The sequence below is a fragment of the Octopus bimaculoides genome, chromosome 6 (genome assembly GCF_046866305.1).
Source record: "Octopus bimaculoides isolate indiv1 chromosome 6, ASM4686630v1, whole genome shotgun sequence".
Taxonomy (NCBI): Eukaryota; Metazoa; Mollusca; class Cephalopoda; order Octopoda; family Octopodidae; genus Octopus; species Octopus bimaculoides.
Window position 1 is genome coordinate 93,014,901 of NC_142933.1, and position 27,098 is coordinate 93,041,998.

Here is a 27,098-nt window from a genome sequence, read left to right on the forward strand (position 1 = left end):
ATTTATTTACTTACTTATCTATTTATCTTTTAATACTTAATCATTTACCTAGGTGCTTAGTTTCTTATTTTGCTAGAAACAACAGTAATGAACTATGTTTTCTTTATGATATCTCAGAGGCAATTTAGAGGCTTATGGTAATCACGTCAAGAGGAAATTTCATGGGATGTTAAACAAAGCATATGCACAGTTCTATAGTCAAGAAGTTTGCTTTGCAGTTATGTTGTTTCAATTTCAGTCTCACTGTACAGCACCTTGGCGTGATTACCATAAGCCTCTAAATAACTCTGGGCCAACCTACAGCTTGTGAGTGAATTTTGTAGACTGTGTGAAAGCTTGCCATACTCAATGTGCAGCTGAGTATGCATGTGCACATGCACATATGCATCATTGTGATGCCTTTCATTGTTCCCACGGTGCAGCACCTTGGATAAATGTCATCTACTATAACTCTGGGCTGACCTATAACTTGTGAGAGAATTTTTTTTTTTTTCGCAGAACTTTACCCATCAGGCAAAGCAGCAGCTTTAAAATCTTGCATACTAATGTCTTTTTAGTATTTACTCAATAAGACAGCCGCAAGATCTACACACACGCGCGCACACACACACACACACACACATGCACATATTTAAATACAAGTTTACGATTAGTCATCTAATGTTCTACAGGATAAATCCTATCATTACAAGAGAAAAATGAATGCCATAAAATATTCCCAGAGCATATGTTACTGACAGGCTTTTAATAACATCAACTGAGTATCAATCTTAAAGTTATTGCTTTTTGTTAGTTTGTTTGTTGGTTGGTTTAAAGAGAAAAAATAGTTTATTTGTTTTCATGTCTTTTGTTTGTTTGCTTTTTATTTCATTAATCACAGCCTAACAAAATCCATAAACTTGTTTCTGTTATTAGAAATCAATAGAAAGGATTGAGGGTATCTAACATATTTTAAAGTTGACTAAAAACAAAAAGGAAAAAAAAAAAACGTCCAGATTTCTGTAATAAACAGATGTATAAGACAATCTTTAGGGTCAGTACAGATAGAAGAGATAAAGATGTAAGTCTATTTTGCAAAGACATGAAAATTGGTTATGAGTATATGAAGTAGAAAGTAAAAACAACCCACATTGCTATAATGTAACCAGCATATAGCCACAAAAGTGCTGCTGCTGCTAATAATGATAATAATAATAATGATGATGATGATAGTAAACACTGCTACTATTTTGTTGTTACTTCTGTTAATCCTTCATTGCATCAATCACTTGCTAACTTCTTTATTATTATTATTATTATTATTATTATTATTCAGTAGTTTTATTTTTATAACGTGCTTTCACTTCACTACCGAGCGCAGCTCTGTGCGCCTTGGGTATGTGCTGTGGTTTGCTGTGGTGCTCTTATGTTTACTGTATTGAAAGTGTTTTGCGTAGAATGTGTGCAGTACCCAGTAGTGCAATTTTCTGTATGTTATATATATTTGTAAGTCCTGGTATTTTTGTTATGTATTTGTCTGAATATTTTTTTATTATACCTAAGGCACCTACTATGATAGGAATTGTTTCTGTTTTTAGATTCCACATTCGAGTTATCTCTATTTCCAGGTCTTTGTATTTTGAAAGTTCTTCCATTTCTTTTAGAGAAACGTTGTCATCTGCTGGTATTGATACATCAATTAGAAAGCATTTTTTTTCTTCATGATCTTTGACAACTATATCTGGTCTATTTGCCTTAATTTCTCTATCTGTGTGTATTGGCATATCCCAGAGTATGGTTGCTTTCTCGTTTTCTGTGACCTTTTCTGGCGTGTGTTTATACCATCTTTTTTCTGTTGTTATTCCATAATGTTGGCATAGCTTCCAATTATTATTATTATTATTATTGCTCATAATCTCTTGACAGGTCAATGTTTCAATTCCTTGTTGAGCCATGTCATTTCATTTCATTTACTTTGTTGATGCCATTAGGAAAAGACCAAATTGCAATCATAACTCCTAATTTCCTTGCTCACAAAAAAAAACAAAAAAAAACTCTAAATTACTATGTTCACAAGTTAGCAAATAACCTACACCCCACCCCCACCCACCAGAACAGTTTATCTGCTTCTAAAACTGTATTGAATAAGAATGCAAAATATTTTACCTGCTCCTGCAACAGCGAGTTTAGTGAGGTTTTCTCGATCATAAAGAGCTCCTTGCAAGCGTATGACAACATGGTTGAGGATGTGCGAGAACAGAGCCAATAAAAATGCCATGGCAGCAGTCACTTGACGGGAACCTACACAGCAAGACAAAATAAACAAGAAAACAATTTGATAATTTAATATACACAAACAAAAGAAATATGCTTTGCAAAACACCATCGATGTAGATGGAGTATTTAGTTATCCTTATCATGGTCAACATCACCACCAACATCTATGCCCGGCCACTTTTTGTGATCCTTCATCATCTACTTCATCACACTGCAACAGAGGAAACTGCCAATCTTAGCCATCGTGTATGTCATTTTCTTTCTGAAGGTATATCTTTACAACTGGTTGCTTTTCTTTCCCTTTTACCAATTTACAGATAGATTGGGTGCATTTTATCAGGACACCAGCACTAGAGAGATTGTCTGTATTGGAACAAAAGGTGACCCAACAGATTGAATGTAAACACTATATTTATAAATCAATTTAATTCCTAACCTATCATCATTGAAAATCTCAGCAGTTAGTTTCTTTCAGCACACACTCAAGATGCCCTGTTTTCCTATAACATCAAAAGTAAACAGTGTGTAACTTGATGATATATAACATGCACCTCTGTAGAGTTTTATGTCTAAAAATAAAATGATTTCAAAAATGTCCAACGAAAATTCTAAGAATAAAACCTAATTTGACCATTCTTACCAGAGAAATAGATGACAGCAATGCAAACCAATGAAATTCCAAAGACAATTTTGCCGAATTGCTGCTGGCTAAGCAGACATGTGATTGACATCTTTTAACTGTGACTATCTTATATTTTAAGGTGGTCCATCTCAGTTTACATTACTCAAATATGATCATTTTAAAGATGGTACAGTAGAGTGTGATTTTGGGGGATTTAACTGCTATTTCTAACTTGTCGAGCTACCACAATGATGCTCTTTGTTGCTTACAGTGGTGAAATATCTATCTGATATCTTTGTTGGCTTGCTGTTGACAGCTAAATGTCCTTATAATAGCCACAACAGGGCCAGGAGAAGAACAAAGGCACTTTCGATTGCCCCACTTAATCAATAGGTGTGCTAGGCTACAAGAATTTTACATCCCTTCACTCCTGTGTGAGAAGGAGAGAAGTGCTTCCCCTTTAACTACTCCCACCACACCTCACACACTAAGTCTCTGCAGCTGAGTCCTTCAAATGTATTGAAATAGTTGACCGTTGTTTATAAACATACAATTACAGCACAGTTGAAGAACTTTGCTATTGACTAGATGCTCAAGGGTTCATGCTGTACAACAGATGTCTTGTTTTTCTTGACAACACACATTACTGTGCTTGCTTCAGTCTGTTAGTCAAACAGCTGGTTGCACTCCTGCTCCAGAGCTGAATGGTGACAAAGAGGAAAAGCATCTAGCTGTAAAAGAACTGCTCCTATTACATGCAAAGATCCAGCAGAGTTGGAAAACAAAAATTAATCCTGACTATGCAAGAATTTTTTTTTTAAAATAAAAAAATAAAAATTTAAAAAAAAAACAGATATAAAAATAACAGTAAAAAAAATTGTTCAAACTAAAAGAAACTTCAAATCACTCCATTGCCAGCACCAATAATTTTGCCATCATCATCATCTTCATCACCACCACCACATAACCTTTACAGAGAAAGATCACAGCTCTACATAGATTAACAAATGCTTAGAGGTGATACAAAAAGAAAAATAATACAACAACTAACTTTATATTTTATGAAAGGCCTGAGGAGATGAGCTGGAGATGCAGAAATATTTCTAAATGTTAAGTGTGACTTTAACATCAGCAAAACAACTCTTGTCACATTTGCTACCATTGCATCTCCCTCCTCGACCTAGTCTCAAATAAGCTTAGGCTTGTATCGGTGTTTGGAAAGATTATTAATGAAAACAGTATTGTTAACTTGATTATTAACTAAAATACTAGTGGGAAGTAGAAAATGATGCTAGAATTGTTCATAATTTTGTTTGACTAGAAAATAGGAACAAAGAAAAACAAACTTTGGGAAATTTCAGAGAAAATGGTGTCTGTATAATAATAATAATAATAATAATGATGATAATAATAATAATAATAATAATTAGCCCTGATGCAATACCAGGCAGTGGTTCTCATGGCTTCTGATCTTAACTGATTGGAAGTGTTATCATGAACATTGTTTTGTCTTGGTATAAAAGATGGGCTACAGCAAATATTCTGTTCAATACCGCAGATTTGCTTGTCAGTTGTTTGACCGTAACCAGTTGAGCATGACTCTTAGTGGTTGATGATATGTGCATCTCTGATCACAAGCAGAAGTAGTGGGGGAGCATCATAGTCATGTGTTGAGAGGAATTCTTTGGGGTTTGAATAATTCACCTCTGGAAATATGGATGTTTCCTTCAACATCCTTAAACAACCCTTATTTAAGGACCATTTAAACAGGATGGGCTACTCGACCTGAAAAAAATTGTAACTAGGCCCCACCTGCAAGGTCATGTGCTGTTTATCTTGATATGAGATCACCATGTTGTGCACATATGGTTGTGATGCATGTGCCTGATGTACCCTTATCAGACAGGTACTCATGATGGGTATACTGGGCTTCGTATATTTTACCCCAGTGTCATTTTGATGGCATACACTACTCTCTCACTCAATAATGATAATAATAATAATAATAATAATAATAATGGGGCTGCAACAAGGGTGGAACACTGGCAAAAAATAGCACTATTTGGAACCACTCAATGGTGCTCGAAAAATAAGGGATGTTACCTTAGTTCACTGGTAGTGAACAGCTGACACCGTAGTACATCTCTAGCATTAGAAGCTGTACAGACAATATAATAATAATGGATTCAAATTTTGCCACGAGGGCAGCAGTTTTGGGGAAGGGATAAGTCGATTTCATTGACTCCAATGTTTTAATGATACTCATTTTATCAACCCTGTAAAGATGAAAGGTAAAGTCGACTTTGGCAAAATTTGAACTCAGAATGTAGCAACGGGCGGAACACTGCTAAGCATTTCGTCCAGAGTGCTAACGATTTAGCCAGCTCGCTGCCTTATTAATGATGATAATAATAATAATAATAATAATAATAATAATAAATTCAACTTACATTGAAAGTCAACAAAGTTTGCTTTAGAAGCATTGAGATGTATTGAAAGATACAGATAATAATAATGGTTTCAAATTTTGGCAAGGAAAGCAAGCTTCTTAATCACACAGCCACACCAGTATCTATACATATATGTGTGTGTTAATTTCTTATATCATATATTATATTATATTATGCACCTTTTCATACATACTTAGATATGGCACAGTAAAATCACAACAGAGTACCTTCTTCGAAATACTATAACAAAGTCATTTTGTTTATTAATTTTAAAAAAGTTGCAAAAATATAAATTAATAAATGTATAGATAAATAATTAATTTAATCCATTTCAAAGATAGAAACAAATAAAAAGAGAAAAAAACACTCAATTCAGATCACATAAATTTACAATTCAATTTGCATCATGAAAGAGGTGTGGGGGGGGGATATAAATGCCAGTAAAATTAGAAAAATATCCACATGAACAAAAACAAATTAAGACAACTAAAAGAGCAAATAAATTTTTTTCTTTTTTACAAATACAGTAAAAAGAAAAACATTTAAAACAAAAAAAAAATAAAAGAAACAGAAAAATACAAAATCTGCAATAAGAAGATAAAAGACTAACCATTTCTTTCAAGCAAATGTACGGTTGCCATGCAAATGACAGCAATCTTGAACACAATATCATCATCCAAATATTGGAGGTGATCAATGGAAGATGAACTGTGGTGGCGCAGGGGTGTAAACACATTATCTCTACTGTTGTAGCAGACAGGTTCATAGAACATACACAGATTGAAGTCTTGCAATGTTTTCTGACAACATTCTTGAATTTCAGGTGCTTCAACACTACAGAAAAAAAAAAGAACAAGAAAAAAAGATAAATTATTATATTGCATAAATATATGTATCTCTCTTTCTCTTGATATATATATTTATATATATATATATATATATATATATATATATATATATATATAAATTTAGTAAATGGAGTAAAACGCATATGTTAACTGCATACTTTTATTTCCAACATATGTTTCGAAGATTACAAATTATACCTTCCATAGGAATAGGTGATGTTGATAAGAATGTAATCTTCTCTTCAGGGAAATGCATGGGAACCAGGTTTTGGTTAACTCAAAGCTATAATAAAAGACATTTGCCCATGGTGCCACACAATGGAACTGAACCTGAAACCATGTGGTTAGGAAGTTAATTTCTTAACCACAGGGCCATGACTGCACCTCTATGACCCTGGTTCTTTTCTGGTCACACACCATCAGTATAATAAAATTTCTTAAACAAGCACATGATAAAGAGCATTAAGATAGTATTATGAGATTAGTAGCAGAGATTAGCAGACTAAATGAACCTCTGCTGATACCAGTAATTATTGTTATCAACTCATGAGAGAGTAAAAGGCAAGATTTGAACACAGAATATTATGGGATATGAAAACTAAATACTGCAAGATACTTTGCTCTCCGGTGTATCGATTCTGCCAATTCTATATTATATATATAAGAATCTGTCTAAGAAGAAATAGCCAAATATATAAATAATAAAAGCCAGAAAGCTATGGAATAAGTAGGTTAGAAGCAGGAGAAAATATCTTAACCTTTTACCCATTCTTTGAGAGAAAAGAAAGAAAAAAGTATGGAAAAGGAAACAAACAAAAAATGAGAAATTTAGCCATGAAACTCTATGGAGTCTTAAATCATTTCTAGTTCCTTGAGTTTTCTTTGATCTTTTTTTTTATATATTTTTCACCTCTACAGTTCTACATTTTTCATCACCATAACACTGGTGGATATAGATGGTGGAGATGACGATGAAGGTGGGGGCCATAATGTTGAAGATGATGCTAAAAGTGGTAAGGCTGATTATAGTAGGTGTTCAAGTCTGTGGTGGTGGTGGTGGTGGTGGTGGTGGTGGTGGTGGTGGTGGTGGTGGTGGTGGTGGTGGTGGTGTTGGTGGTGGTGGTGGTGGTGGTAACGATGATTGATGATGATGATTATAATGTGGTGTTGATGATAAAGATGATAACTGTATTGATGTGTTGCTTAAGGTATTGATGATGATGATCAAAATGATATGCTGCTTATGGTGATGCTGATGATGGTGGTGGTGGTGGTGCTGATAATTGTAATGATGATGAGGTGATGTTAATGAAGATAACAGTTCTGATAACTGAAATGATAACTACGACGATTTGATGATAGGGTGGTTGTGATCATGTTGAAGATAATGATGATGATAGCATGCGGGTGTTCAGGATCAGATGATGATGACAAAGATAACACTGATGACAATGATGGTGGTGATGACAGACATAACAATACCAATAGTGACAACATTACCCAGGGACAATCCTACCACCACTACCATTACCACAACCACTTAAGTTGTCTTAATTACATGCCCTTGTGGAGTCACTGAACTTAAACCATCATCATCATCATCGTCATCATCGTCATCATCAACATTTGTGGAAGTACATAATGTTTAGCAAAGAAACCCTCACAAATCAAAGCAGCACAGTAAGTGAAGTCAACGAACTCATCCACTCAACCAACATATAATCACTTGAGAGGCTGGAGTAAATACCCAAACAAATAAAACAGTAAAGATTGTGCAGAAAACGATAACCTTTAGCACTATTTCCATATGCACTGACCAAAAAAACCAGAAACGTGATATCCATAGATTAGAAGAGAGGTCAGTGGAGGCTTTGTAGTTAAGGATGGTAGGCTCTCCACAGAAGTAGATACTAGAAAAGTCTATTACATGTTAACATATAAAAATGATGAGTGGAGGGGAAAAAAAAAGTGAATACACCTTCATACACACACATGTGCACAAACACACACACATAAACAAGACACACTTCTCCTCACTGTAACCTATAAGCTAGGCTATCACATCTAAGATCCACGATACAACAGATATGGAAATCATGTTAAAGGAGAGCTAGTAAAGTAAGAGTGATATGTTGTGGCTGTACAGAGGGATGTTTTCAGGGGCTGGTGATTTTGGCATTAATAGCAGTAGAAGCATTGGTTATGGTGTTAATGCTGGTGATGAAGATCCAGAAATTGGGGGGAAAGGTGCTGTGATAGGGGTGGCATTATAGCTGTTCTTTAACCCCAGGTCAATCTTGATCAAGCAGACATACAATCAAAAGCATTCCAGTCATGACCATCACATTTTAGAATATGTAGGACTTTGTTATTTACTGTATTAAGATGATAGGCTGTGATTTAACAGGAATTTGGTGGTTGCCATTTCTAACATGTTGAGCAATCATATAGAGGATCCCTTGCTGATGAAGGTGGTGCTGATGGTGATCATGAAGGCGATTGAGATGATGGTGAAGGAACCGTTGGCAGTGTTGAAGATGGTGTTTTCTTATTGTTTAGCTCCAACTTTTATCAAGCAGACCTATGAGTAAAGACCCTCCAACCATGAACATGACACCTTTTTGTATATCAGGGATTACAATGCCCCAGATATACCTCAAGACAGTATAAGTGAGATGTGTGGGAGATTTGGCTGTTATTTCTAGCAAGACAAGCAATTAGGTGGAGGCAGCCCTATTGACTTATAGTGAAGCTGTTGACTGTGCTGATGAAGACAATTGTGCTGTTGTGAGATGCTGAAGGTAGTGATGGTGATGAAAATGGTGAATTTGCTGATGGAAGTGGTGGGGGTTATGGTGGTGAGTAAGATGACCACTACATTCATTTTTATGGCCATTTCTTCATGCTAGCATGGACTAGACAAGTATATTATTGAGACATTGTTTTACAACCAGATACCTTTCCTGTCACTAACCATTACAAGAAGGCACTGAAAAGTTCCTGGCTTTGGGTAAAAGAAAATACAAGAGGATCAGTTAATTATGATTTTTATGCAACATATTCCCCTCTCAGATTCGTACACTTATTGCAGCAGTCCTTTAGTTTTTCTAAACCCTGTAAAAGAACTTGAAAGGTTGGGCCTCCAACCAGGCCTTTTGTGATATCCTTAAAGCCAGGAATTTTGCAGCACCCGTTCAATTATTGGGTTGTCCCGAAAGTTTGTGCTGATTTATAGTAGCTTACCTTTCGACTTATTTGCCATGAAACCACCTCAATTGTGGGAAGAGGGTATTTTCAAGTTAAAGGAAAGATGGAGACGCATTGTGCAACAAAATGGTTCATATTTGGTTGATTAAAAATGTAATGGCGAGTATTTATTGACCTTTTTCTTTCCTTTAAAAATCGGTACGAACTTTCCCGACAACCATATATTTTGTTTTTCAAGAAAAGGATCTTTTATTCCACAAATGTTCAAAGGCTCAACTCGGGACTAGCTTTGAGACAAGTGCAAATAGCTTTGATAGAAATGCAAATATACACAAATACATGCACATACATACACACACACACACACATACACACACACACACACATATACACACACACACACACACACACACACACACACACACACACATATATATATATATATACACACACACACACATATATATATACATATATACATACACACATGTATACATATCATCATGTCTACTTTTTCGTGCTTGCATGAGTCAAACAAGAGGGTGCTGGGAAACTGTTTTCCAACTGGATGCCTTTCCCTTTGCCGACCTCCACTTGTTTCCAAGTGAAGTAATAATCTCCCAGTCTACTGAACAACAAACAGCCCAGAAATGTGTATGTGGAGAACTGGAAACAAATGACACTGGATGAACAATCCTTTTATTTACAAAGATCATACATGTCAAGAGGCCCAGACATGTTTTTGTGTTGAACTAAAGCTAAATGACACACAAGTGAAGCCATTGTTTACAATCAGCAAACCAACACATGTGAACAAGGAAATGCACACATATACAATGGGGTTCTTTCAGTTTCCCCTCAACCACATGCACTCACAAGGCTTTGGTTGGTCTAGGGTTATGATAAAAGACATTTGCTCATGATGCCATGTAGTGAGACTGAACCCCAAACCATGTCGTTGAGAAACAAACTTCTTAGACATACAGCCATGCCTGTGCATACACCTCTTCCTCATTTATGTATACACTTGTGCATACATCCTCTTCTTCATTTAACATCCATCTTCCATGTTGGCATCAGATGTATGATTCAACAAGAGCTGACAGAGGTCAGGCGATTGTGTCAATGTTCCAATGGCTGCATGCCCTTCCTAATGCCAACCACTTTGCTTTTCTTGAGACACCAGCACTAGTGAGGTCATCATGCAACTCACTAAAGAGCCCCTTCAACAGAGTGGGAATATGACAGCGAGGTAAGCAGCTTTATGGTAGATGTTGAGAGATTAAAGTATGACCATGCATGCAAATCTTTCCCTCTCTACACCACAACATCATAGTTGCCTAAAGGGAAGCCCACCAAATTAAAAGCCAATACAGCTTGGCATTGGAGCTGTATCAGACATCATTTTCATAACACAAAGCGCTGGAACAGATAAGGTAAGGCAGACTGTCCAACACTAACATTTCCACCAATCTACCAACTTGGATTGGTACATTTATAATTAATAACAATATGAATAGTAAACAATATGAAAAATATTCAGAACTTACTTTCGAGAATTGTTGTAAAAGATATCCAACAAATAAAGAAAGTAGACAAAGAATCTTTTGATGTCTCGTGGTCTGTAAAGAAAGAAAGAAAGAAATTATAAAATTTACTGAAAACTAATTATGTCAGCCAGAATGGACAAAGGAATAATATTATATCAGATTTACATGGAGGATCAAGAAATTCTATCTTTTCTAACCTGAAGCACTGGTTGTACTTTTATAATTAAATACTTAAGGCTTAACCTTTTTAATATCAACCCACCAGAGACCACCACAGGTTCTATGGATACAAACTTCTTGGTTTAAAGATATCTTAATTAAAACCTTCCATCAAAATTCCATACAAATTTATAATCTAACCATCAGCTTATCATTTAAAGTCCATTTTCCATGCTGGTATGGGTTGGACGGTTTGAGAGGAGCTGTCCAGACTCCAACTGACTGTTGTAGCATTGTTTCTACAGCTGGATGCCCTTCCTAACGCCAACCACTTTACAGAGTGTGCTAGATGCTTTCATCATTTTAAAAATTAACTGAAACAAAGGTAGTAAATTTCAAGAGAAATATGGTAACATAAGAGTTAAATAAACATTCGATTAGATTTGTAGTCAGTAATCCTGGTACTAGATTCCAGAATATTAATTACTTTAATACAATTAAAAAGAGGAAATGGGCTGAAACAACTGACTCGATCCAATATATAACTGGTACTTATTTTACAAAGTCCAAAGATGGCTTTCACATAAGGTAATCCAGCCTGAGATAAATGTATAAATAAGTAGATCATACTGACCCCTGTACCTTGAGAGTATGCCCTGGCACTTTGCCACCATCTATCTCTCTCTTGGTCTACTCTACCATCCCATTTATATTATAATCCCCATTTCATGAGAGTATGCTCCAGCACATTGCAACCATCTCCCTCCTGCTCTCTCTCTCTCTCTCTCTCTCTCTCTCTCTCTCTCTCTCTCTCTGACTGGTTAACCATGTATCTCCTCCTCAGCAATACACCTGTTTTTGTTCTCAATCTTGATCACTCTCTTTCTTTCTCTGACAAGGTAATCATGTATCTCTTCTACAGCAAGACAACTGTTTCTGTCTCTCTGTCACACTCTGACCATTCATCACCTGACCCAAGATCCCCTCTTCCAATGCTCCCTCCCCTCTCAATGGATCTTGTCTTACAAGTTACTTGGTGACCCTGCCAGGGTAAAAATCATCCAGTCCACACTGCAAAGCAGTTGGTATTTGAAAGGGCATCCAGCTGCAAAAAAAAAAAAACATACCAAAACTGACCTCACTTGCTGGTGCCATGTAAAAAGCATTCAGTCCACTTTGTGGGCTGGTTGGTGTCAGGAAAGGCATCCAGTTGTAAAAACTATGCCAAAACAGACAGTGAAGCTTAGTGCAGTCTTTTGCCTAGCCAGCTCCTGTCAAACTGTTCAACCTATGCCAGCATGGAAAGCAGACATCAAATGATGATGATGAATTGTTACTGTGGTAGTAATATTTACTTTCAGATATACCCTATACCTCAACATCTGTAGATTATGTCTCAAGAAAAAGATTTACTCTATTGACTCAAGAGGGTAGAAATGGAGAGAATAGTCAAGCTTAGCAAGATTTAAACCACAAAGCTTGGAAACCAAATGAAATACTGCAAAGTATCTACTTTGATTTTCTATTGTTTGTGTGATATCCAACACATGCCATGGCATTGAAGTATTATCAAACAGTAGTTATTTTACTTAATATACAATACTATATTTTCTCTATTTTAATATTTAACTAACACCTACAACATAAATTTTTTTTAATAATAATTAATTATTGATATGAAACTTATATTTAATAAACCAAAATAGCTTTAGGGAAAAGAAAGAAAATTTGCTTTTGGAAAATGATTACAGAATTAAAAATTATATATATATAGAAGTAAAAATACCAAGCAATATGTCATCTTGTTTCTTAATAGAAAATTTCTTTTAAAATGTAAATAAGACAGAATGACTGTTGTAAAACCAGATTTAAATATTTCTAGTGTCAATGTTAACAATACAGAGAATAAATAAATAAAACATTCTTATAAACTGAGAAACTATTTACAAACAGATGCACACTAAATTAATCCTTTAACATTTAGATCACTGTCAAATGTAACACTTATTTATTCATAGTTTTGAATTACGCATGCATTATCTCACAGCTTTGAGATTTCAGTGATGTGATTGTTTATTTTTAAAATGTCATTGTTGGGTATGTGTGAGAGGCCAGGTCTGGTTGGTTTGAATATAAAAACCTGAAGAATATTTTTGGCCAGATATGACCAATTTAAATGCTAAAGGGTTAACTATTAACTATGTGAAATAATTAAGCATTACATTTGACTGAGTAATCTGAATGCTAAAGGGTTAAAGTAAATATTCAAGATTGATACAACATTTGTTTAATGACTGTTTGTTTTACCATGCTAGAATGGATTGGACAGGACTTTATTTGGAGAAGTATTTTACAACTAGATCCCATACCTGTCACCAACCCTCACATATCTTTAAATTATAGGTTTTTTTTTATTCCACAGGTCTTTGAAAGAGTGTAGAGTAACTAGTTATAATGTCACCATCAAATGCAAACATCATATCATCATTTCACTGCAGACATGAGCACATAAGACAAACTTCCCTATAGTTTCAGTCTATCAATGCCAATCACAAGGAATTGGTTGACCCAAGGTTTTATAGTAAAAGACACTTTCCCAAGGCGTCACACAATGAGATAGAGCTCAAAACCATGTGGTTACAAAGTGAATAACTCAGATAACAGGTGCCAGTATGGTACCTGTTATCTAAGTTAATGAAATAAAATTGTTATCTGATCATTAAAATATTTACTGAGTTTTCTAACATTTTACAAACTGCTTTATGAACGAGTGTCTTAGTTAAAGAACACACACACACATATATATATATATATATATATATATAAAAAATATATATTTTAATTTTTTAGAAATTGATTTTAATTGAGTTTTTTGCCTGTAATTTTGGATTTTGTCCCTAATATTATTATTATATATATATATATATATATATATATATATATATATATATATATATATATATATATATATATATATATATATATATATATATGCAGGGATATAAAAGTTCTTGACAGTGTACAGGATAGTATGTTATTAATGATACAAAGAAAAATTAGTCAAAAGAAATTCAGGTTTATTTATTTATATACAAAGATAAAACGTCTAAATTTTTCCTAAGGAAATTCAAAGATATTTTATAGCAATATATAAAAATATCTCTATTACTTCTGGCTAATTTTTTTCTTGCTATCATTAATACACATACACAGTTCCAAACTATTTATTCCTGTAGAAAATAAGTGTTTGTATCACCAAGGCTGACAGTTTCTAGAGGGAAATGATTATTCAAGAATAGACTTGTCTCTTCTGATATTAAATATTCTCTCAGTTAAACATAAAAGTAAGTATCTCAAGTTGACTGAACAGTTCTGTTTCAGAAAACAAATTTCTTACTTACCTCTGTTGTTCAGGTGGCAGATCACGGGGAGATTTTTGAGATAATTCAGTGAATCTTTTAAGATTTTTCTCCAATAGACGTTTTAAATTCCCATGGGCACCATCAAATGGCTTTTGGCTTACCAAACTGTTTTGGTAAATAAGATATAAAATAAGTGTTAGAGTCATTAAAGTATATATGAAAACATTAAAGCACATATATATATGGAAACATTAAAGAATGGGTTACATAAGCTCTTGATAATTATTCAGGTTGTGATGGTAAGTTAAAACCTAGCACCAGCCTAAGTCCAATCCTGCCTCTTAAACGAGAAATGAAATTGTTTACTGCAAGATCAACCTTGATTAAATGAACCTATGATTAGATGTCCCAACACCTCTCTTTTTTACATATATCTACAACAACCTTGCCTAATGCATCCTTTCTGTTTTTAAGATGATAGGGTGAGATTTGAGGAAGATTTGACTACTATTTTTAAGAATGTCACAAGAGATGGTAGACTTGATCTATCATCTATTTGAAAAGAATCTGGGATATCTTCAACAGAATTCACTCTAAAGCAAGCATTCAGACCAGGTCTTCAGTCAGAATGCTTTGTCTCCAATCAGAATACTTGAGATATCTTTCTCTCTCCTTCCCGCCCTCCCACCAGTCTCAGATACCCTGTAAAGAGTCATAGGCATCCTGACTAAATTTAGAATAAAAGATGTAAAATTCTGTCTGTCCAGGACCCCTGTGTCTCAGTCTACATTTACTCTACACAGACATACTTTTTTGAAATTAGGATGATCCCAGGATTGAAAATGAGCCTTTCATTTGGTTCTTGAGCAAGCATTGGGATCAGCTCTGGATGAGGATTTGTTATATGCTAACAGTTGAAAATTCAGATTTTAAAAGAACTCCCAAAATTTGTGAACTTAGAAGTTTTTCATTTAAATTGAATTTAAAGTAATTCTATATTGGTAGGGTAATACCATATTGGTAGGGTACCAATAAATGCTTTATTGTTATTGCTCTCTTTAGTTTTAGGCCACAGACCCAATTAGCCCTCCACAAGAGCCAGCTTAAAAGTCTGCACAGAGTGCAGCTTTTAAGCACTTGTGATCAAGGAAGATTACTCTGCTTACCTTAGATGTAGTACCTACACCATACAATTTTGTGGTAAAGTGTAAAAGAACAGTTCTAAAGACACATAATTAAATGAGTTGTATAAAAAGCATCTAAATTAATTTTCTATCTTGTGAAATATTCCTTACCTATAATATGAACTAGTTCACCATATACACACACACACACACACATACATATGCATGCATGCCGCTTATATAGAGACAGTGTAGAAATTTTAAAATAAAAGATGAAGTTATTTTATCAATGGGTCAATCTTGATCAAGTGCACCAATGATTAGAGGTATTCCAACCATGACAAAACCATATTTTAAGGGGTTATGTGTCCTTCCCCTTTTTGAAAATAGTAGGGGGAGATCTGAGGGATATTTGGCTGTTATTTCTAAGAACACTGCTAAAATAACAATTCATTTGTTCTATAGTCTCAGGTCAGCAATGACTGAGTGAACATATGATGAAAGGCATTCCAGTTGTGATTATCGCATCTAATTTTCAGCATATCCAGCACCACATTATCCAATGTGTCCTCTCTTCTTTTTAGACAGTTGGGTATGATTTATGGCAAATTTGGCTGTTATTTCTAGCATGCTGCTGTAGAGGATCCCTCATTAGTTTGCAAGAGATTGCTTAAAATTTAGAAGCAGTGGGATAATTTTATAACACCCCACCGTTTTATCATAAATTATATAAATAATATAATAAAATTATAACAATTAAAATTTATCTTTAATATGACAACAACATGCGAAGGTGCTAATATATATTCTACAGACAGGTAATTAATCTTAAGCGAAAGGTTAATGAAAAAGATAAAATATAACCAGTATAATCAACTCCTAATCATTAACTTACCATCTTATATAATGGTAAGCTGCTTCTGTGTGGAAATAACGTGACGCAACCAAACTTCCCAACTGGTTGTGAGGTATACCTTAAAAATAAAAAAATGGAAAAATAGATTACATAAATCACAGATTATCCTCAAACAACTATTAAAAATGTCTTTCTTTTTTTTTCTTAATTCCAGGCATTAACAACATTTGTGAACAGATTTACTTGTAAGCATTAAAGATTTGTAGGCACGTGGTACTTTGTTATGCAAACACAATATACTATGAAGTATACTAAACGTTTTTATAAGTCAGTATCACGTTCTACTGCGTCAGCAGTGCTTCTTATATTATTTTTGTTAAGGCTGTTTCTACAGATATTCTATAGAACTTATAGCTAGCACTGTTTTTTGCTACAACAATTTTTGCATTTCTGTTGACAAGTAAAGGCATTTATCGCGTTACAAAACATACAAATATACCAAGGGAGATAACTGCTGACTATGTTATGATGCCATGTTATCTATTATAAAAATTGCTAATACTTCAGAAAAAAAGCTATGAACTTCACAGCACCATATTCCTCCTCCGCAAGTTCGAGAATATATGCATAATATGACACATCGTTGTTAGAATTAAAACAGCTTATGCCATAGCAACAACAATGAGCTCTCGGTAAAGAGATTCCCTCTGAAACTCAATTTCAATTCCAATTTAACATAAGGCTTTTTCATTTATTTAAGCAATTCATAATACACCTTTCCTGTAAAAATTTTCATAACTATGTCATCATCATCATCATCATTTAACGTCCATTGTCCATGCTGGCATGGGTTGGACGGTTTGACTGTGCTGGTAAGCTGGAAGGCTGCACCAGACTCCAGTCTTGGCATGATTTTTTATGGCTGGGTACCTTTCCTAATGCCAACCACTTAGAGTGTAATAGCTGCTTTTACATGCCACCGGCACAGGTGCTATTTGCATGACACCAGCATGGGTGCCAATTTGTGTGACACCAGTATCTGCCACAACTGCAATTTTGCTCAGCTTGATGGGTTTTCATCTCAAGCACAACATAATGCTATGAAAATACTTTTGCTTAAAAATTCCTCAAAGGTGCAGGCATGGCTGTGTGGTAACAAGTATGTCGCCCAACCACATGGTCCCTGGTTCAGTCCCACTGCATGACACCATGGGTAATCAAAGCCTTGTGAGTGGATTTGGTAGACAGTAACAAAAAAAAGTCTGTTGTATGTGTCTGTCTCTCGCACCGCAGCTGGACAACTGCTACTGGTGTGCTTAAATCCCTCATAACTTAGCAGTTCAGCAAAAGAGAACAATAGAATAAGTACCAAGCTTTACAAAAAGTTACTGGGGTCAGTTCATTCAATTAAAATTCTTCAATGTGGTGTCCCAGCATGGCCAGTCTAATGAGTGAAACAAGTAAAACGGGGGCGGGGAGACTTCAAATCATCTCTGGTGTCTTTAACAAAGATGGAAGATGAAATTCTACCACATGTTTTAGTCTTTGAGGAGTGGTGACTTGTGCACTTCCATGACCCTAAAAAGCTATGCCAGTAAAGTGCAAGCTCTTGGTAGGACCTTCCATGATGGACAGGTCAAAGGATAGAAGCCAGACAAATAAAGATCACCTCCATGTAGAAGTTAAAGATGGGTTGGTGTAAGGTCAACACCCCTACCTAAAAGAAAAATCAAAGTTACGGAGGCATTGATGACAATTCAGAACCAAAAGGACCTGAAAGAGGAAGGCACCTTCATGATGCCCCATAATCCAAAAGGAGGAACCAAGATCCTGCATTACCTGTCAGGTTCTGACCCATAACTCACAAAGGAGGGAGGGGAGAGGATGCCTTAAAAATAACTGGAGGCAGGATACCAAGGTAGAGCTGAAAAGAAGAGGATTCAGCTAAAGAGAAGCAGAGTCGTGAGCAGTGGAGGAAGGTCATCAACAGCCAATGCTGCATAGGGAGTGAAGGGCTTCGGTAAATAAAGAAGATGAAGTTACTAAGAAATGAAGAGTTCAAAACTTACCAACATCAGGAAGGAGGCAAAGGGCTTGGTAATAAAAACGTTCAGCTGTGCTATTACTCAGACTATGGTCAAAGTCTTGTTGGTACCGGGCTGAAAATATAAATACATTTCATAATTATTTATAAAGAAATTATTTCATATTGAGAAATAATAAAGGATAGAAACTGAGTGTCTAAATAACAAAGGTTAATGTCTTAACCAGTTTTACATCCTATGTTCCAAAAGACTAATAGGATTGGTGTTTCTTATAGAGTCCATTAGGATCCCTTCAAGGATGAGCTGTGAGAATTTGGGCAAATAAATTGTTGTGTTTAACTCTTTAGCAATCAGATTATTCTGTCAAATGTAATGCTTGTTTATTCACATTACTTTGTATTAATCATGCATTACCATGAAGCTTCAAAGTTTCAATGTTGTGGTTGTTTATTTCTAGAATAACAATGTAGCTTTTCAGGGTAGATAAAATAGATACCAGTTGCGTACTGGGGTCAATGTAATCGAAAATGCTAGCTTTGTGCCAAAATTTGAAACACGAAATTGAGTGATTGCGTATGGAAGTTGATTTGTTGACATAAATTTGCCCAAGTTGTTATATAGTTCAAAGTTCTTTTTACACCAAGCATTCAACCCGAATGAGAGAAGGGATATCGTTGTTAAAACTAAGCCTCTGATTTACGTGACATAAGGTTAGTGCCTGACTGTATATTAAATTAGCAATAAATAGTAACAAGAATTCAATTAAGTCTCTAAACCATCAATCAATAAACAATTCCCAGCAATCGACATAAGTAGATTAATTTTTTTTCTTTTACTAACACCATTTTTAGTTCTATAAAAAGTTGCCTCCCTTGCTTTAGAAACCGTGTTACAGCTTTGTGCGCGCGCGCACGTGCGTCTGTGTCTGTGCGTGCGCGGTTGTGGATGTGAGAAGAGATTTTCTTTTTTTGTATTCCTTGTAGTAATTGACAGAAACAAATTGAAAATTGCAACATTTTGTTTACAGGCAAACATTTCTTCAATAAAGACCTTGTATACTACCTCTACGCTACCGTTGCAAAATACAATTTTCCCATCTACTGCAAACTAATGACCAATGTCGCTCTCTTAAATTATGTCCAGGGTGAGTCTAATTGTCTTATGTTGTTATTTAGTATGTCCCAAGACAAAATAAATTATTTCAATAAAAGACCAAAATGAAAGACTTGAGTCAGTTAAATAAACTGCTCTCTCTCTCTCTCTCTCTCTCTCACACACACACACATCAATAGAAATCAATATCTGGGAAATTCCTTTAAATGATGTATTAAAAAATGTTACGGCAGCAAATTAATAGAATCTTTAGAATAATGCCTATCATTCATTCCATCTTTCCAAGAGTTTTCTCTGAGTTCAAATCCCATGGCAGACGACTTTGCCTTTCATCCATTGGAAGTCAATAAAGTACTAAAAGAGCACTGAAGGCAAATATCTCTCTCTCTCTCTCTCTTTCTTTCTTTCTCTCTCTCTCTCTCTCTCTCTCTCTCTGGTTTGTTTGTAACTTGTGATTAAAAGGTCCAGGCTTGTCACATCATCATGTTGGTTCAGCCAGAGAATTGCACTAAGCTCATACATGTCTGTGGAATACTCAGCCGTTTACATGTTAACTTCATGAGTAGGAATTCAGTTGGTCGAACAACTGAAAGCTCCTTGTCAAGAACAATGAATAATCCACCATCAAAAGGATGTATTTTATCATATTTATATTTATTTATTTTATATAAATTTTTAACGGAAAGAAAATGAGATGAACAATATTCATGCCTTACTCAAAAGGAAAGAAAGTATGAGTGTCACATCTTTATTTTCCTTTTTCTATAAAAGCTAAAATGCTGTGGCTATGATCTTCACCCATCAAAAAACTGAAGCTAAAAAGCTTTTAGCTGACTGAAGATTCTAATCAAAGATACTGTGTGATAATGAGGACACATAGAATAACACTTACACACGTTTGTACACACACACACAATGATCTGTGGGATTTTTCTTAGTATGTAGCTGCCAGTTCTACACACAGGGCACTGTGTTGGCCTAAAGCCAAATCTGATGGAGCCCTACTCTCTTACATCATTGTGGGTGACATCTAGCCATAGATAATCTCCTTCTATACACTCCATCTAGTGGATGTTACAACAATTATAAAATGAAATTTGAAAATTCAGATATTTTACTATTTCTTGAAATGTATATTTTTAACTTTTCCATCACTACATTTTTGTTGAAATCCACTGCTTATATATTTCAACTAGCAGAGAAACCCGGCCTTGCTCGAGATTAAAATAGCTTATTATTGTTTCCCCTGTTTCGGTATTATAACCAGATTTCATTCAGTTCTACTCAGGCCACATTTTAAAAGATGAGGAATTTTGCCCAAGAGGGTTTTGTTGCCCTAGTAACCACAGCTTCTGAGATGGACATTTCTAACCCAGTCCAGTCACTTCCTCGCCTCATTTTACATGTCCCTGTAAATTTTCACCACAATCCAAGCACGCCTACTGCCACTGAATCCTGCATAACCACTAAATGAGACACGCAAACATACAACTTTCAGCTGTTTCACTTTTATATATAGAGATAAATTTTGAAAATAACCAACAATTTCAAGGGATTTACAAAAATAAACAATCTTATCCTTATTAAGCTTATGTCTAGAACAAAACAAAATATTTCCTAAAGGAGATTATGCTGAAAGGTTTGACTTTATGAGCACATATCTTTTTAAATAAGGTTACCTCAGCCAGGACGGTATCAAAAGGGTTTACACCAATTTACATTAAGAACTCTATGATATGTATTTTCCAGGGAGATTACAAAGCACAGTAGTATCATTTAATGTGCGTTTTTCATGCTGGCATGGGTTGGACAGTTTGACAGGAACTGCCAAGTCAGAAGAAGGTAACTGTCAAGTTAGAAGCCCTGCTGTCTGCTTTGACATGGTTTCTACAGCTGGATACCCCTCCTAATGCCAACCACTTTACAGAGTGTACTGGGTGCTTTTTGATGGCACCTGCAGCAAAAGTCACCAAGTATCTTGCAGGACTAGACCCCTCAACTAGGCTGAATAGTATTGGGTGACAGAAAACGGTGTCTTGTGCAAAATTCAGTGCCAGTACTTGACTACATAATTTTAATTTCAAATTTTGTTACAGAGATCGAGTTCCTTTGCTAACAACAGGCTACCCATATTTTACGGCAACGTATTTATTTAACAGTATGAAAAGAATCCACAGTAAAAATAAATCTGCCTACATTAACCAAAAAAGAAAATAAAACATCTCCATATGTGTATGATAGAAAAAAAGTCCTGAAAACTGCAATTTAAGGGATATAAGGTTACCTAATGATTCAAGCAAATTAGATGTCTTTCACTTACCAATATCTCCAAGGTAAACCAGACAACGATGGCACGCTCCTAATGCCCACTCTTGAACAGTAATGCTCACCTCTTTCTTCTTTGAGTTATGTAATTGACTCTTTTTCCCTGTTAAAAAAAAGTGGACATTCAGCTGATGATGATTCCTAACAAATCAAAAATTAAACTAATGGCTCTTAAAGACTATGAGCTACATAGAAGGTACATTTAAAGATTAAACAAATTTATTTAACCCCTTAGTATTTAAGCCAACCATATCCGGCCCAAATATTCCACTGGTCTTATGTTGGAACTGGCCATAGTCAGCCTCTCACACCTACCCTATAATGTCGTTCTAAAAATAATCACAACACTAAGATTTAAAAGCTAAGAGATAATGCATGGGGAATTCATAACAATGCAAATAAATAAGCATTACATTGGATAGAATAATCTGAATACTAAAAGGTTAAATAACAATTTACAAAAATTAAATTCCAGTATTAGAAATGCTTAGTATAGTTATTTATACCTGTGCTGTGATCAGGTACAACAGGGAAATCCAACTTTCCATCCAACTGTAGACAGAACTCAGTCTGTAGGCGTAAAAGGAGGTGGTAATAGTATCCAGTAGCAGCAGCAAGGTGAGTGCGGAATGCTGTCTCAAGGGAGCCATGAGGGCGAATATGCTGAAATTGAAGGAAGGCAAAAAAAAATTTTAAGTTATATTGTAATCATTCGTAATTGTTTCTTTTGTAAAATTCTTCAAACTTTGATATGAGAAATAAAACAAAATAATGGAGGCATAGGAGTGGCTGTGTGGTAAGTAGCTTGCTTACAAACCACATGGTTCCGGGTTCAGTCCCACTGCGTGGCACCTTGGGCAAGTGTCTTCTACTATAGCCTCGGGCCGACCAAAGCCTTGTGAGTAGATTTAGTAGACGGAAACTGAAAGAAGCCCATCGTATATATGTATATATATATATATATATGTATGTGTGTGTGTGTGTTTGTCCCCCCAACATCGCTTGACAACGATGCTGTTGTGTTTACGTCCCCGTAACTTAGCGGTTCGGCAAAAGAGACCGATAGAATAAGTACTAGGCTTACAAAGAATAAGTCCTGGGGTCGATTCATTCAACTAAAGGCGGTGCTCCAGCATGGCCACAGTCAAATGACTGAAACAAGTAAAAGAGTAAAAGAGAGACATATGTTTGAAGAACTAATAAAAAGACAGAAAAGACTATTGACCCTTTTGATGAAATAATTAATAACTAGAGTCATTGAGCTCGATATTTTGACTCAATACATTTGAGCGAGATCGTTGCCAGTGCCGCTGGACTGGCTCCTGTGCAGGTAGCACGTAAAATACACCATTTTGAGCGAGATCCTTGCCAGTGCCGCTGGACTGGCTCCTGTGCAGGTGGTACGTAAAATACACCATTTTGAGAGTAGCCATTGCCAGTACCGCCTGAATGGCCTTCATGCCGGTGGCACGTAAAAGCACCCACTATATTCTCAGAGTGGTTGGCGGTAGGAAGGGCATCCAGCTGTAGAAATTCTGCCAAATCAGAATGGAGCCTGATGTAGCCATCTGGTTCGCCAGTCCTCAGTCAAATCATCCAACCCATGCTAGTATGGAAGGCAGGCGTTAAACGATGATGATGATGATGAGTACACTAAATGAGAACAGACTGAATACATTAATCTTTTACTAAACTGTCAAAGAATCTAATAATATGAATTTAACATTATGGGTGATAACTGTTGTTTTGCAATTAAGCACAGATTCTTTGAGAATTTGTTTAGATACTTACTATTATTTATGATACTAAGAAATAGAAAACAAATTGGGATTTTGATTTTGTCAATGAATAAAAAATACCAAATGATTACCCGTTTGTTGCGCTTGACAAGTTGGATGATATCGTAAAAGACCTTCCGCCACAGAACTTCTTCTGCCTTACGTCCATAGTCAATAGGGTTGTAGAACATCAAGCGCTCACAGTAGTATTTCAACCTACATCCAGAGAAAGGAAAAGTAAAAACAGAAAAAGGTTGAATAAAAAAAATTCAACATCAGTTTCCCCAACTATTAACATTAAATCTTGCAAATAAAGAAAAAAATACTAATTATCACAAAGTACTAGTACCAAGATGGAAAAAGGAAGAGTTATCAAACAGAAAATATATAAGGGTTGAATGTAAATCCACTCTCCCTGCACCCCCAAAAAATAGCCACAATTAATTTTAAATATTTTGTTTTAATATGTTTATTTTTTAATATTTAATATGCTTATTTTTTAAATGGTGACTTAGAAATCGTACCACAAATTCCAAGCACTAGAAGCCAGAACAGAAATAGAAAATGCTTAAAATATATCAGACCATTTTACTAGTGTTCCAGTACTTGTGTAGATACCAGAGAGCAAGACAAGAGAGCCTCTAGATGACCATTCAACCTGCTAGAAATTATCAGCTAACTCCCCATTAAATAGGAACAATACATTGGAAAATACAGCCATAAACATAAAAAAGACAAGATAGCTACTCAGTAGGATAATGTAATCCTAGATAAAATAAAACAAAGGAATGGTCATCTTTGAAATGTCTGACTGTAGATCTGTTTGGTCAGAGCTAATCTGAGCTAAGCAACAACAACAGCAGCAGCAGCAGCTGCCATCATCATTATTTAATATCTGCTTTATACAATATGAATTACACACGAAACATTTGTTTTACTTCTAGATATCCTTTCTAATGTAATCATTGCATTATAAACATGGCAGTACAATATACAGGTTGTGTGGGCTACATTTGACAGTTTGCATAAAAGGAGGAGAAAACACAATATTCCAACCCAATCTTTTTCTTTTTTTTTTTTAAATCATAAAGTATCAATTAGATTATAGCTGGGAGATAACAGTTTACTCAGCTTCCACCACAGCCTCAGAAGAGTTCCAGAAGATGGCACAGGTGTTCCTTACTGTGTCCCTGTGAAGATCTCCAAACACCTCCAGCTCAGCCTTAGTGTTGCAGGCAGAGCAGTTGATGTCCTTCAACAATGCTCTAGACATAGTAATCAAAGGTACTACAATCAGTAGGAAGTTAGAAAATTAAGGCTGCTGAAGACACGGGAATTCTCTGACAACCATTTCTGACACTTTCCAGGGGTATGGAAAGGAGCCAAATCCTGCTGCAACACACACAGCTTTCCAGTAGCAACCCTCTCGAGCCAGGGTTTGACAATAGTCTCCAGAGCACAAGGCCCTGTTCCCAGATGAGGCGGGGGGGGGGGGGGGGCATGAAGTCACCTTCACCAGAGACACATACAAAGAACCAGTACAGTTTCAAGGAACTTGGTTTTCATGATGCCTGTGTCCCATTATAGAGCCTTTACAGTGTTCAGGGAGCACTGAGCAGCAGTTATGATGTTGGCATTTTAATACCCAACACGAATCACTATGACATTTAGATGGCTTCCAGTCTTCTGTGTCAGCTAACTTTTTCTCAACCATAACTGTAATCTTTAATCTTTATGCTCTCTAATCTTTAATTTTTATGTTCTCTAACATCATTGACTTTTCGCCGAAACATCAAGCTGTTCTTGAAAAATGAAGACATAAAAAATCATCAAGTTTAGTCTGAACACCTTGTACTTTGTCAATTTTTGTCTTTATTATTATTATTATTTACATGGGCTTAATGTTTCCAATCAAAGGCTACAGGAACAAACAATTACTTGAAATAGTGATATGATTAGAAAATATAGTCACAAAGTTGCCTACTTGTTTCGTAATCCAACAGCATCTTGTGTAAATACATTTCTGTAGGCACGTTTTTGCTGGAGGAGATCATCAAGTCTACGAATAGCATCCAAAGCTGCCCTGTAATTTGAAAGAGAAAGTAACATCAACGTTAGTGGAACAATGTTAGAATTCTCAACATAATAAAAAATGGAAACAAGAAAAAGGAATGAAATCTTTGTAGGAGAACAGGATAGATTCAAATTGAAAAGAAAGTTGCCTGGAGCAATGATTTAACTTTTTACTATTCAGACTCCTCTGTCAAATGTAATATTTATTTATTCACACTGTTTTGAATTAATCATACATTATCTCATAGTTCTGAGATTTCAATGTTGTGATTATTTTTAGAATGACATTGTAGGGCAGATGTGAGAGGAGCCAGCCAGTTTGAACAGGTTCAGGCCACATGTGGCCCATTTAAAGGCTAAAGGGTTAAAATTATTATGCCTTCAGCATAAATGTGACAAGTTTCCCTACATTTAAGTAGCTCACCATCAACTTTGAAAAATGGTCTCAGACAAGTTGGTATCAAAAGGGTTAAATAGACAAAAGAGTAGAAAACTTCAACTATTTGGGTTCATGCATAAAAATTACAATTAATTAAAACAAAATTCTGGGCCTAGTTCTACTGTAAGGGACTTTGAGTAGTTGTCTTCTACAATTCCAGATTATCCAACTAGTGGGTGAAATTTTATAGACAAAAAATGTGTGAAAGCCTCTTGTGTATGTATGCATATTGCATTAGGTGTATCTTTTGCCAATGTACAAATCCACAAAAAAAAAAAAACAGCTTGTTCAAGCAAATATGTCACTTTGCCATAAGAAATGCAGTGAACCCTTGACTGACTCATTGGAAGTGTATAACCAACTGCTATTGTTCATAAAACATCTGATGATGAATTTGATGATGAAGATGCTGATGATGATGATGATGATATAAATGTTGACAAGTTTATGAGGTTAAACAATTATCACATATATGACAACTTGTCGTTACTTTGGCAACTATTGACCCATCTTCACTTCCAACACCACAAAGATGGAGAAAAATCATAAACAACCGTTTCCTTCATTACCTTTAGTCTCACTGTCTCTCTCTCTTAAGGACTGCCAATACAGATTCCATAGAGATCAATCAATATATCATAGCCTAGCATTCCTAAGCTATACACTAGCAGTCTCTGAATTTCACAAAATGCAATGGCATTGAGTTCAGTGAAGCCTTCAACCATGTCTGACCCTCCTGAGCTTATCATCTAAAAGCTCCATTCATATAAATCCCTTGGATGGGAATTTCGTTATCAAACCATTCCAATACTGTATGGTGCAGACAGAATTCATTTCAAATCACTCTATCAACTCTAGGTTCAGTTATGTATCCCACACTCCTTTTTTTCC

General features: G+C 35.5%; 1 protein-coding gene across 6 annotated transcripts in view; it reads right to left on the minus strand.

Moving 5' to 3' along the window:
* The window catches only part of LOC106881821 (nonsense-mediated mRNA decay factor SMG5), a 1,052,345-nt gene that overhangs the window by 1,000,986 nt on the left and 24,261 nt on the right, over positions 1–27,098 (minus strand). For all 6 annotated transcript variants that reach the window (XR_016242357.1, XR_016242356.1, XM_089354248.1 and 3 more), the window contains exons 2-11: positions 25,680–25,778; positions 23,788–23,911; positions 22,424–22,580; positions 21,913–22,020; positions 18,504–18,593; positions 16,474–16,552; positions 14,494–14,619; positions 10,934–11,005; positions 5,939–6,162; positions 2,146–2,280 (exon numbers count right to left, since the gene is read on the minus strand). Coding sequence is in view for 4 of the 6 variants with exons in the window: in XM_089354248.1 (XP_089210374.1) it covers positions 2,146–2,280; positions 5,939–6,162; positions 10,934–11,005; positions 14,494–14,619; positions 16,474–16,552; positions 18,504–18,593; positions 21,913–22,020; positions 22,424–22,580; positions 23,788–23,911; positions 25,680–25,778 (1,214 nt within the window). In the remaining 2 variants the exon portion in view is untranslated. The remainder of the gene's footprint in view (positions 1–2,145; positions 2,281–5,938; positions 6,163–10,933; positions 11,006–14,493; positions 14,620–16,473; positions 16,553–18,503; positions 18,594–21,912; positions 22,021–22,423; positions 22,581–23,787; positions 23,912–25,679; positions 25,779–27,098) is intronic.